The sequence below is a fragment of the Acanthisitta chloris genome, unplaced genomic scaffold (assembly GCF_000695815.1).
Source record: "Acanthisitta chloris isolate BGI_N310 unplaced genomic scaffold, ASM69581v1 scaffold7274, whole genome shotgun sequence".
Taxonomy (NCBI): Eukaryota; Metazoa; Chordata; class Aves; order Passeriformes; family Acanthisittidae; genus Acanthisitta; species Acanthisitta chloris.
Window position 1 is genome coordinate 31,137 of NW_008667585.1, and position 13,135 is coordinate 44,271.

At 45.3% G+C, this 13,135-nt stretch overlaps 1 protein-coding gene across 1 annotated transcript; it reads right to left on the bottom strand.

Annotated features, from left to right (window-relative positions):
• Window positions 1-5,954: 5,954 nt before the first annotated feature.
• Window positions 5,955-12,243, bottom strand: LOC103800181 (merlin-like; the record flags this gene model as incomplete). The annotated part of the gene is made up of 9 exons (XM_009072550.1): window positions 5,955-5,990; window positions 6,968-7,177; window positions 7,858-8,008; window positions 8,594-8,721; window positions 9,508-9,610; window positions 10,557-10,774; window positions 11,331-11,453; window positions 11,887-12,000; window positions 12,169-12,243. Coding segments are annotated over 9 exons (1,158 nt in total), but the record flags the coding sequence as incomplete, so codon positions are not given.
• Between the last annotated feature and the right edge of the window lie 892 nt (window positions 12,244-13,135).

Consider the following 13,135-nt stretch of genomic DNA (forward strand, 5'->3'; position numbering starts at 1 on the left):
ACAACAGTAACAGCCATTCCAGTTTGGGAGCTTATCAGCTGGAAATGTAGGGCAGGGAAAGACCCATGCTACACATCACAAGATTGTGACATGACCCTGGTGTTAAAGCACATAAGAAGAGTTAAATGCAAAGGGTTGATGGGGTGGGAAAATGAGGGACTGATCCATGTGAAGGCACCAGAGTCAGCACCAGGGGTGGAAGGAGGTGCAGTGGCACTGCTGGTGTAAGAACATGTGGGTAGAAACTGCCAGGGAATATCAACAGATGGGAAATCAGGTTTCCACATGAAAGTAGTAAATTTCTCATGCAGGTTTCTGACCCAATCAGGGCAGATAATAAAAAACCACCACTCACATGGGTATCAGTCCTGCTGTGCTCCAGAAGCCAACCAGACTGGGCTGGGATGGCTGGGATCTCCCTTCTCAGTGTGAACTGGTTTGTCTTTACAAGGGCCTATTCACAGAGGCATTGTAGAGTCCTGTTTTATAAGGTGTCACTAACCACAATGTTGTTTTGGAATCCAATGTTCTACAAGGCTGTACAACTGCTGTGGAGGGCAGCTGCCTGCTCTCTTATTCCCAGGACAAATGCCAGATTCACTTGTTCCCCTCCAGGACTGGTTTCAGTGGTTGTGAGTTTTTGGTATGTGATGAACTGCTTCCCTCTGAAACTGCTCTGGCCTGCTCAGCTCAACCACTTGGTCTGGAATCATGGAATAATAGCACTTCCTCCAAAGTTCCTCCAGAATATCCTTTCTGGACATTCCCATCTCTAGCAGTCCCTCTTTCTGTTCCCTGAAGGAGCACCTCCTAAGCTGACCTCTTGCTGCTTCAGCTCCCCTGGTCTGAATTTAGTTTTTCAGTTGCAACCTTAGACTCCTCACATTCCCTGTTTGTACCCATACTGAATTCAGTTTTTCAGTTACAACCTTATACTCCTCACATTCCCTGTTTGTACCCATCCCAGCTTCCTGTCCTTACTGCCACATCCCCAAGAACACATCAGCATCACTGCAGTACCTAAGCACATCAAATCTCCTTTGGGATCATCAGGGGGTTTGATTTCTCTCTTTTCAGTTTCTTCCACACTTGTCTCTGAGCACCTCCTGCAAGTCCCTCAGAGCTTCCTGGGCTGCCTTACTGCTGAGCTGCAAGATTTTTAAGACACTATTTTAAATTTTCAGACTTTTTTTATTGACTTCCTCTTTCTCTGGAATCTCCCTTTTGCATTTACTGGAGCAAGACTATTTCTGGGGTCTGCATTTATCCCTTTCCTTTTCAACCACAGGACATAGGACTGATACACTGTAGGGAGGATTACTTAATGGTCCCTCCAGGTTTCTCACTTCTATCCCCTTCAACGTGTGAACTCCAACACCCACAGCATCCCCCCACTCTCTTTCTGATCTGTGAACCCCAACACCCACAGCATCCCCCCACTCCCTTCCTGGACTGTGAACCACAGCACCCAAAGCATCCTCTACTCCCACAGCCCAGACACAAAGATAGCTCTTTGGACATTCCTACTTTTCAGCTGAAGAGGACTGATTTCTCCAGTGAATTTCCCAGTGAGGGCACTGAGGTTTATAGCCCCAGCAGGTAACAATCTGTCATACCTTTGCTTTCCTTTTAGGACCAAGTCTGGAGTAATGACAACCATTAGTCCTTTCCCATCCTCTTAAGCACCAGCTCCTTCCCGCAGACTCCATGCCTGAACCCTGCTGAGTGTAATTAAGCATGACAAAGCCTTCTCCTCCCAGGAGAGGTATCACTCCTGATTCAAAGTGCTCCTTGGTGTGAAAACTATTTTTTACCCTGGGCTAAATGCCTCACTGCAGTCCCAGGGTGGGCTCCCCTGTGTGCCCAGAGCCCCTCCAGAAAGCTGACCCTGCTACTCCTGAAAATGCCTTGCAGGAAGATGGAAAGGAGTCCAGAGAGTGCAGAGACCTAGGAATAACAACACAGAGCTGAGCCTTGCATCTGATCCTGTCTTTTGCCCATAGAGCTGTGTGAAAAAACAGTCTGACCTGTGATTTTTGCCACCAAGGACTCATCACAGCTGTTCCCGTGCCAAGACTGTGTCTCCACCATAGTCCCCATCACCAAGAGTCATATGGCTGGGGGCACATATGACCATGGCAAACTAAAGGTGCCAGGTCAGTGCTCCACACACACTCCTGAGGTTGGAGTACAATTGCCAGGAATGCTCTGAGAAGAACACAAGAAGTTGGCAGCTGCCACCAGCAACAGAGAACAAATATCTTGGGTACAAGAGCCAACAGACCTTGCAGGCTCAGAGGGCACGAGGCTAGAGAGAAGCAAAGTAGCAACACAGTGAGATGCAGGGATGACAGCCTGTCTGCAAGGAGAAAGGGGAAGAGGCTTTTGCTTGTGTGTAATTCTGCAACAGCAAGATGTGTACCCATCCTGCTGCTGGTGACTGGACTCCTCAACAGCAGCAGCACGAGGAGGAAGATGACTCAGGAGTCGCTGGATCAGGAGTGTGCATGTTGGTGCTCACATTCCAGGGCCAGGTCAAACCTGGATCGTCCAGGCAAGGTGAATATGAACTGGCTGGTCTTTAAGAGACAAGTCCCAGGAGAGGACATGCTGTCTCTAAGGATTGAACAGCATTTGCTCACTCCCACGGCTCAGCTCAAGAGCACCCTGATGAGCAGCTTCCTATCTCAGGTTTTATGAAGGAAGAGAGAGCCTCTTGGGGTTAGAGCAAGTGGTTTTTCAGAGAATGCAGCAAACAGGGCTGAGGAGAAACATTAGCTTCCACACAGAAGATCAGCACACACTGTGTCACTTCAGGAACAGCCTTCCCTGCTCTCCAGGTGATCTCCTAGCACTTCCTCCCTGCTGCAGGATTTTTAGCTCCATTATATTGCTATAGTTTGAGACTAGAACATCGTGTCCTATCCAGCATGAAAACAAAGGCTGAAATTGTTCAGTGACCCTTGTAGACTTGTTCTCAGGCCTCTCTCACCCTCTGCACTACACACCATGACTCTTCCACGCTCTGCAAATTTAACAAGTCTATGCTTGTTTCAAAGAGCATTAATAAAAATATCACATAGCACCAGAGCCATGGGGTCCCACATGCTTCTGGCAGTCATGGATGAAATCCACTCAGAAGTCCATTTCCACAGTCTGACGATGACAATGAGGTGTCAGAACCATTAGAGGATTTTTTTTTGTAATATGGGGAGCTAGATCATGCCCATGGGACTAAGCTGCTCATGCAATAATTACTTCTCAGAGTATAGTGCTCAGAAATTTTGAATCCCCATCAACAATGATGTCAGGTTAAACTCCAGGAAGAGAGTAGCAGCAAGATCAGGCTAGTGTGGGAACACACAAACTGGCAGAGATTCATTCCCAAAGAGCAATACAGAGTTTCCCAGCCAGGTCTTTCTGAGCTGTTGCAGAATGTCTGAGCTGTGCACACAGCAGCCTTGCAGCACCATCTGCTGCCTGCTGGTCCTCAGGTCCTCACCAGGCAGCTGTGTTGGGCTGTGAGTGTTCAAAGATGCTGACAGCATCATCTGATAAATACCTCACTCTTCAGGGTGACATATCTTGCAATTACTGATTAGAACATGTATCTGTGTTCTCTTCCCTGCTTTGGGATAAACCAGAGCTCAGGTTTCTTACACTTTCTTCAGCTGAAGGACAATCAGTGGTCAATACTGCAAGTGAGTATGAGCATCAGAAGCACCAGCTTACAAAGTTTAATTGCTGCAAATATTTGTTTAGGTTTTAAGCAAACTAACTCCCGAGTGGCACTTCTCTTTGCAGTGAGCTCCCAGCAACAGCACACTGCACCTGACTCCATCTGTGGTTATACAAGCATTTCTCCAGCAGATCCCAGCTCCTCTTGCCCCATCTAAATCATTCAAACACCCATGCAAGTATGCAGGAACATGGTGCTGCACAGGAGCAATGCACAGCAAGGACACACGTGAGCCAGCAGGCTGAGAACAGCTCGTGCAGGCTTCATGTTTTAGCTGGCAACAGTGTGACCTTGTCCTTTTCTTCACTGTGATGCACAGGACTAAGTCCAAAGAAATCAATCAATCCTGCATGTGGAGCAGTTATCTTCCTCTATGCCCCCCCACACCACGATGCAGCTCAGATACAACAGCAAAAGGAAGCTCCAGCACATGTGAAGTCTGAGTGTACAAGCTTAGTTATCTGTGACAAGACATGCCAAAAAAGAGGGAACAGGAAAAGAAGAATCAGGGAAATCCCAGCACTGCTCAGTCCCTCAAGTCTGAGAATGCCACATTCAGAGTTGGTTTGTGATGTTTCTCCCTAGGACCATTGCCTATATGATAGAGGCAATTGGTTCACTGCTCCAAGTTCTGGCCAATGTCACCTCCTCAACCTTGGGACCTTGACAGGATCTGCCTCATCATTTCTGGATCCCTAACAGCTTCTCCCTTTTACACACCAGGCTTTATGCAGACAGAGCAGAAACTATGTAATAGGCAATAGTCTGCAAACAGCTTGGACAGAGCTGTGAAGTGAATTAACACACTCCACCCAGGGCAGGAACTGCTCTCAGGGCTGGGAACACAGACAGACACCACTCTAGGCTGCTATGTCCATCTCCACATGTGGCTGCCACCACTGGTACAAGCCTGACACAGAACTGTCTGCAGTTGCCATCCCCTACCGTGCTCAGCCTGGTGCAGATGTGTACAGAGGAGATTTGTGTGTTTGTTCTTCAAACCTGTCTTGTTAACGTTGTAGGAGTATTGACACAACATTCCCTTCAAAGCTCTTAGTAGCAAGCGGAAATTGAAGCTTTTTATTGAACGTGGGGTTTTTTTAATCTTAGAACAAGATATTTAACAACATTAACATTCATTTTTACATCACATGTCACATGCTCAACCCTGCTACTCCTGTAGCTGCAGCTGCATCTTGTTCTTTTACATCACATGTCACATGCTCAACTCCTGTAGCTGCAGCTGCATCTTGTTTGCTTCCCCAGAGGTTCTCAGAGTGAAGATTGATGGTGAAACAGACACTTAAACACACACAAAACCAGAAAATGCAAGGAGGTTTTACTAATGAGGCAGACACTGCTGCATGCACCTCTCCATCAGAAGCAAGTCCCACTTTAGCAGACACCAACAGCATCTTTTGTCTTTGTCTAATTTGGGAGCTGTGTTGCACAGAACTGGGAAGGCAGTTAATGTATGCAAAGTTTGCTCAAGCGGCAAAAGCAACAGAAAGTGCTTGATCTAGTCAGAGACTGTAAGAACAGAAGCTTTGCATTCCAAACAAAAGGATTCCCCCAGGAATGAGAGGTATTTGAAGATGTCCACTTCTACATCTGGAATTAAAAGCTGAGATTTCTCACGGAGAAATGCAAATCAATTAAGTGAACCAAGAAATGTTTGGGGAGGAAAAGGAAAATATTTGGCAGGCAAACATTAAAATGTTGAGCAGCTCTGTGGGAGTCATGTCCCATGGACCAAACCAAAAACATAATTAGTCTATTGTGTATGTAAACATCAAGCTTGTGTACAATCTTCTCATCCCAAACATCTCCTGGGCACTTGCTGCCTAGCATCCTTCCTACAGCAGTACAGCACTGCACTGATAAGTCAGTGTGTGAAAACACCTGGGGGAGGAAGGTTTAGCAAAGTATAAGTGTTTCTTCAAAAGTGCATAAGTAGTAAACAACATTCCTCTGGGTCTGCATGTTTACCATTTTACCCAGAGACACTAGCCCTCTCCTACACCAGCACTCTGAGCCTCCTAACTGGTGTTGTGTGCTTGAAGCTAACTGGCACCTGTCTAGCTGCAGTGCCATGTCTCTCGTGCTGATGCCTGTCAGCAGACAGAGCTGCCCAAGTGTCCTTGTATATGTGCATTCTGCAGCAGCCCAAAGGATTGCCATCAGTCCTACCAGCCTGGTAAGGAAACAAGAGGCTTCAAATGTAGATCACATCCGAGTCATGCTGCTGGACCTATAGGTGAACCAAAGAGGAAAAGTTAGTTTCAACTGAACTCCTACTTAAAGGAACTCCTTTTGGTCTCTGGTTCTTCCCTTCACTCTGGAGCCTTTTGCAAGATGCCCTGCTATAGCTTTTTCTTCCTCCTTCAAACCAGTGTACTTGCCTCACCTCTGCTATTTGGATGAAGTTAGTCTTAAAACTCACTTCTGCTACTTGCCTTAGAAAGAGCTGATCCCTCTGCTGCTGCTACACTCAACTGTGTTCCTTCTAGTTCTAACCACACAAACCTTGAAGATTGAGGTATTGAATGTTACAGACCAGAGCTTCTAACTGATCCTTTAGGATCAGTTTTTGTTCATATAAACCAGCAGTAAATACATCAAACTTTCTTCATTCCCAATACCTGGCACAATTAGCACTGCCTACAGAAAGCTGATTTCCTTCCCACTGTTCAACACCACATGCCCTTACAGTTCTTCTTGAATGCACACTAGGTTCTCCAGTCTAGTGACATTTGAAAACAGGTTGTTTGTTCATAAGATCCAGCTCATTAGCTCTTCAGGACTTTGACAGGGAACACATGGAATGAAACTGAACTGCTGGAAGTCTGCACATTTATTGGTATCTCTCTCCCTGCCCTTTAAAACCAAAAGACAGGCACAGTATGTTTTAAGCTCTCTATACCTGGGAGCACATTTCTCATTTCCAAGTCTGCCTGATACAAACAAAATTTAACACAGATCCTCCTGCTGTGTATGGGCATCTCTGCTTCATTTACCAAGGCTTTGAATTCCAGCTTAGATCATGAGTGAGGAAAAACAGGTGGCCTCAAGACATAAACATTCCCAAATGGTGCACCAGCCTTGCACTGACCTGTCATCTGAGAGGCTGTGAGAGAGCTAGACAGAGCAGGTCCCTACACCCAACCATTGTCTCTGAACTCTCAACCTCTAGTCAACATTTGGGAAGTGACTTACAAATCTGATTACCTTTATAATCTGTTTTCTGGTTCCTGTGCCCACACTGTTGGCAACCAATGAATTTGCTTGAGATGATGACTTTTCCACTGGCACCACGTGCTGAGCTTTGTTGGCACAAGGCCAGCTGCTTGCAGTGTTTAACAAGTAAGCAGGGAAAGGTCTTTGAAGATTTATATCCAATGAATCTCCAGCTTCAAAGGTTTTCATCCATGATGGAGCCTTTAAAAGAAAAGAGCACATGGAAATTTAATGCCCTCTTTATATCAACACTCATTAAGCCAAAAAGAACAGTAGATGAATAGTCAGAAAATAAAGGGCTCTTTCCTCATAATTTTTCCAAGCCTCCCTTCTCTCTCTAAAACTGTTGACTCAGAGCCATTTTTGCAACACGTGGAACAACCTGCAAGGACAGTCAGTCCTATTCTTGCACTGCTTCAGGGATAAGCTGAAGTGTTTATACAAATAACAAGAAACTTATAACAAAAATCTGAGTCTAGTTCCTCATTGTCTTGAAATTTAAAAAAAAAAAAAAACACCACCAAGATTTTTATGACTTTCAGCAACCACAAAGCACATGAATGGGAATGTGATGCAAACTGTAAGGAACCACATGTAAACCTGTTTTTTGCTCCAAGATCTTAAATCCTTATTGTGATTTCATAATCTGTAAAGTAAGATTATTATTTTTTTGCTTATGATATTGATATCCCACCCGGGGAAAATGTCGTAGATTTTGTTTTGTCAGGAATTTTCCTCCTCTGTGTTCATGCTCCTAATATTTTACTATCAAGGGTACTAAAGTCTGTGCCTTGAACTGAAATACAGCAGTTTTGGCACACTCATACTATTCTCTGTCATGGTTCATGCTGAAGAAAGTGCAGGGATTTTGGGGTACCTACATTTCCTAAGGAGCGATCCAAGGATCCCAGTACTTCATTCCAACGGGAGTAAAGCCCAGACTGTTTTTCTTCTAGTTTCAAAGCATGAATTTCAGATTTCAGTTCTTTCAGTCGATCTTCGAATTTTCTGCTCTTTTCTAAGTAGTCAAGCCTGAGTCCACACATTGGAGACAAAAAGTTTAGTGACACAACAGAGCTCAAGAACAGGTGTGTGTGGAAGGAGGAGAGTTGCCTTTTGTTTCATTTTAGTTTTTGGTAGGCAAAATGAGTCTGGCACATGTCAATCTGACTCCTCTGACCCAGTGAGAAGAGGGTTCACTTCCTTCTTTTTGCTTCCTAACATTTTACCAAGCATTTCCTTCCAGACCACGCGAGGAAAAGCCTGTGATGGATTAGCTCACAGCACTACCACACTCCAGCACTAGAGGGAAACTTCTGTCCTCTCCCATGCTGTTAAATCGGTAAAATTCTTTGCCCCTGTGTAAGGCTCCCCAAGACAGAAGGTTCTGGACCTGCCATGGCTTGATGCCACCAAAACATTAGTCCTGTGTATAAATAGATAGTCTGACACAGAATAATCCACACCAGCTCAGTAAAAGGTCTCCAGCCATACATACAAGTAGGAGGCCACTCCAAGTTATTAACAGGATGAACTGTGATTCCCAGAGATTTTTTTCCTTTCTGTACTTTCCATGCTTAAAATTATCATTTATTTACACCACAAGCACACAAATACCTCTCTCTCTCTATCTCAAATGATAGCCTCTTCAGGTCAATGTCCTTCAAATCCAGCTTTATGGATCCTTTGTCGAAGTTGGCATCTCTGGTGTCAGTTGGTGAGTATTGGGGGTACTTGACTATGTGCTGAAAGAGGCAACACAAGCACTGTCAGTAAGATCTGATTGTTTGATTTGGAGTTTAGCTCCCCAGCTTCTGCAAAAATGCCATGCTGAGCCATTTCCTAAGTTACCCATGGATTCTGAGACACACAGATCCTCCTCCAGACCTTCCCTGTACCCAGAAGAATTGCTGAAGTCCACAGCCCACAGATCCAAGGCCAGAGGAGTATCTCTCCTCCAGACCTTCCCTGTACCCAGATGAATTGCTGAAGTCCACAACCCACAGATCCAAGGCCAGAGGAGTATCCTAGTTGCAATGTTTCTGTTTCAGCAGAGAATGGAAATCCATCCTCAGCAAGAATGGAGCAGAGAGTTGGGGCATGCAGCCTTAGTGCTGCCTTTTTGCTGGAGACAGCTTCATCTGCTTTGCCTAAAGACACTCATGGGCATTTTTTACGCCAGGATGACACAGATGGTTCAGCACAACCATCTCCACAAAGTACTGCCTGACTTGAATGGCACTGAGTTGTACTTGCCATGAAGGCAAGACAGTCTCTGCTCCCTAAGTCCCAACACCAGCTCTGTTTTTAACTTCTGTTTTGCCTTTCTTTACAACCTGACTCACTGCCCTGAACAAACACAACTTCCATCCTCGCTACACTGTGTTTATGCACCAGTTGGTTCCACAAGGTGTTTGTCCCCCAGCTGGATGCAGACATGCCACTGCTCAGGTTGATGGGGGCTATAAAAATGCTATCAACATCTGACTATCTCTGAAGATGAAGTGGTGCCCAGTAGAGCAGGAACTTACAGGATAATTAAGCCTGGTTATGTCTAAGAGTTTCTGCTTTGCTTTTCGTTCAGCCTCTCTGGCTTCATGCAGGTCTTGTTTCAGATGCTCTGCTTCCTTGGCTCTGCAAGACAAATAGCCTGTTGTGAATGGCTGATGATTTCCAGCACAAAGCAACACATGGATTTCAGAGCTTTACACCTCACTAGCTTCCAGAGAACAGCCCTGTTACTGTGAGTGATTCCTTTCCATCAAGACACTTGTGATGGTCACATGGATAACTAACTGGACACAGCATGACACACACTTTCAGAGACAATCCTGCACAAACTGGCTGAATTAATATTTTTCCTATTCACAGTTTCCATGGGCTCAGTTGTGACTTGCTGATACTGATTCTCCAGGCCACGAGAGATCCTTCCCTGAGGTGGGGAGAGGTGCTCTTTATTTTGGCAAGCTTCTTGGCAGTGTCCTAAAACAAGCAGAAGGCCCTTAATAGGAAGATTAAAGATCCTTTGTCAACACTGGCCTGCTCTGCATCTTCAGGCAGCACAGTGTTATGGAACATGCAAACACTTGCAGAGTGGTTTATGTTCAACACAAGTTTACCTGGTTTACACTTCCCAAAGATCTGACAGGGATGCAAGAGACCATCACCTGGTACTAATGAATGAACACAGCCTCCTAACTCACAGGGTATGCAGAATGATAAATACAGATAGCTAGGTAGCCAGTGCTCTTTTCACACTAAATAGAAAATGCTTCTGCATTCTGGATCTTTCATACTAAGCATCTCTAAAGCTTTGCATGTGATCCTCTCTAAACATCTTGACCTGCATTACAACCACTGGTTCCAGATGGAACAAACAAGACACAAGAAGGCTTAGTCACTCTGAAGTCACAACCACTGGTTCCAGATAGAACAAACAAAACACAAGAAGGCTTAGTCACTCTGAAGTGTTACTTCAGGAACAATTCCTCCCTCCTGGGCTTAGCTGTAAGCCAAGCAGCACTCTCTGTACTCAGGCATCCCAGCTGAGACCACACAACCCCAGCCAGGCAAACCTAACCTCCGGTCAGACTCCTTCACCAGCTTCACTGCTATCAGCTCTGCCTCATGCATCTTTTGCTCCATCAGGCGTTTCTCCTCCTTGGTTTTCAGAGCTGTGATCTCCAGCCTCTGTCTCTCTTGCTCAGCTTCTGCAGCATTCTGGGCCAGCAATTTTGCCTCTTCTTCTGCAATCTGAGCTTTCTCAGCCAACAACTCTGCTGCTTCCTGGGATCGGAGCTAAGAAGAAACAATTTGTCTTAGTTCCTTGTCTAGCATCTACAAAATCACCCCTGCACACAGTCAGGAAGAGGACACCTTCTCCCCCAAAAAATCAAGTGATAAAAACATTGTTTCTTAGAATAAAAATACATTAAACTATTGTAGGGTCTGGGGTTCCTCCTCTGCTCCAGAACTTCCTGCCTCTCACCTCTACAAAGCAAGGAGACACATGTGCTTAGAGCTAGACAAAGATATCAACCAAAAATTGAAGCTGGCCCCTTCAGTTGCCAGTGCACCATGGCCCTTTCTCCCAATTTCAGCTCCAAGGCTGCCTGAAAAAAGCACTGTGAACCAAATACAGGGAACAAATGGCTCACAGCAAATGGAGATTATGGCAGAGCAGAGTTCTCTCAGATATTCCTGGATGCCCTTTCCACCAGTGATCAGAAACTCTCCTGCCTTGCCTGAGCTATAATGCCTGGTGTCTCACAGGAGCCATAAGACAAAAAAATTCTGCTTCTCTACCAAGAAAGCCCATCAAGCACAAGAATATTCAGACTAACGTGCTACTCACCAGGGCCTCGTTGGCCTGTCTGGCTTCATCTTCCAGCTGGAAAAGACGCCTTTCCAGCTCCTCTTTGGCTCTCTCAGCTTCTTCTCGAAGCTGCTTCTCCCTGGCCAGCCTCTGATTCTCCATCTGGAAATAGGATGAGCAATGCCATGTTTGTGGGTTTGCAGCTGAGTCTCACCTGGGCCTGAAGCAGCACAGGAAATGCATCTAAGAATGGGGTCCTCTCTAGCTGGGGGACTGATAGTCAGAGATGCAATGCTGAAGCTGCTTACACTTTGCAGCACTCAACTCCCCTAACAGGTAATACTGGTTATTTCACTGCTACAAGAGGCCTTGGATTGATCTGTTATGTGCCCCAAATCTTTGTGATCACCAATTCAGTTTCACAAGCATCACCAACACCCTGAGATGCCACATACACTTTGGGGCTGTTCCCACATTCAATGCTGCTGCACTTTCTCACCTCCCACACACACATTGATGCAATGCATGGCCAGCAAGGGCACCAGCTAGAATAATAATCAGTGTTTTCAACAATAAAGGAGCAGAAAGAATCTACCTTTTTTCTAGCCTTTTCTTCCCTGGCTTGTGCTTTCATTTGCTGGATCTCTATTGAGTCCACTTTTCTTCTCCTCATGAAGAGGTCATGGTTTCCAATGCACAACTGAAAAATCTGGAGGGGGAAAGCAAAACAAATGTGATTTTGAGGCACTTGTGCTCCAGCCAGAGGGACAAAGAACCCCACACTGGCCTCACGGGACAATTCTGACTTCAGCACAAGTGCTGGCAGTTGCTTCCCTTCCAAGAAAATCAGCACTCATGGCTTACCCAAGACACTCACCAATTTGTTCACTTTGAGTTGAGAAGAAAAGAACTTGAAGACTTCTGCTTTTTTGTCAAGAGGTTTAATAGTTAACTATACAGACAAAAGGAAAAAAGAACCAGTGAGAGAAGGAAAAACAAAGCTGAAACTATTAATACTGCTGCAAACTTTAGCTCATCTCCACTTCTCTCCAGAGCAGCAGTGACTTATGCCACAAATGTGGGGAGGCTGATGCAAAATTGTTTTGCTCCAAAGAATCAGAACCAGGGCTGGGAGCATAGGTTCCTCATCTCTCCCATAGTGGGTTATGTTAGAGGATAAAGTCACCCACAGACCCATCCTGGTGCCAGTTTCATTATACTACTCTGGAACGAGCCATGGTTATCAGGAAAACAGAATACATTACTAATCCCCAGAAGCAGTCACATTCTTAAAGTCAGGCAAGTATCAAAAAACCTCTCAGAATACCAATCATTGCAGGTATAAACAAAACATGTCAAGGGCCTAAAGGACTTGTTCTTCTGACCATCAGGTAACAGCCCTGGAGCTGCTGCTTTCTCACTTATTCAGTCCTATCTCCCAAGCTGTTCCCAGAGGACATGAAGGGCTTTCATGCTGCCAGGTCAGTACACACTGTTTCACTTCATACCTAGTGCTTGGTTTGGCTGCATAACAAAATATGGCTCCATTCCTTAAGATCCTGTTCTCTGTGACTCATGGGTTAGCTAGCACTCTATTCCTATAATTCATCTGCAATGCAATGGGTAATTCCAGGATATCTGAGTCACCAAGATCATATTGTCCTACAGCTCGTTTCACCCCAGAGGTAACGACTGGTTGCCTTGTGAGGAGCAGAGCTGTGATGTGTCACTGAATCTAGTAGAGCTTTAAGAGAAGACTGCCCAATTTTCCAACAACAGGGAGTTAAAGCACTCTATTCACAGACTCAAGGGGAAGTTTAATGTCATACAAGGTCCAAAAACGT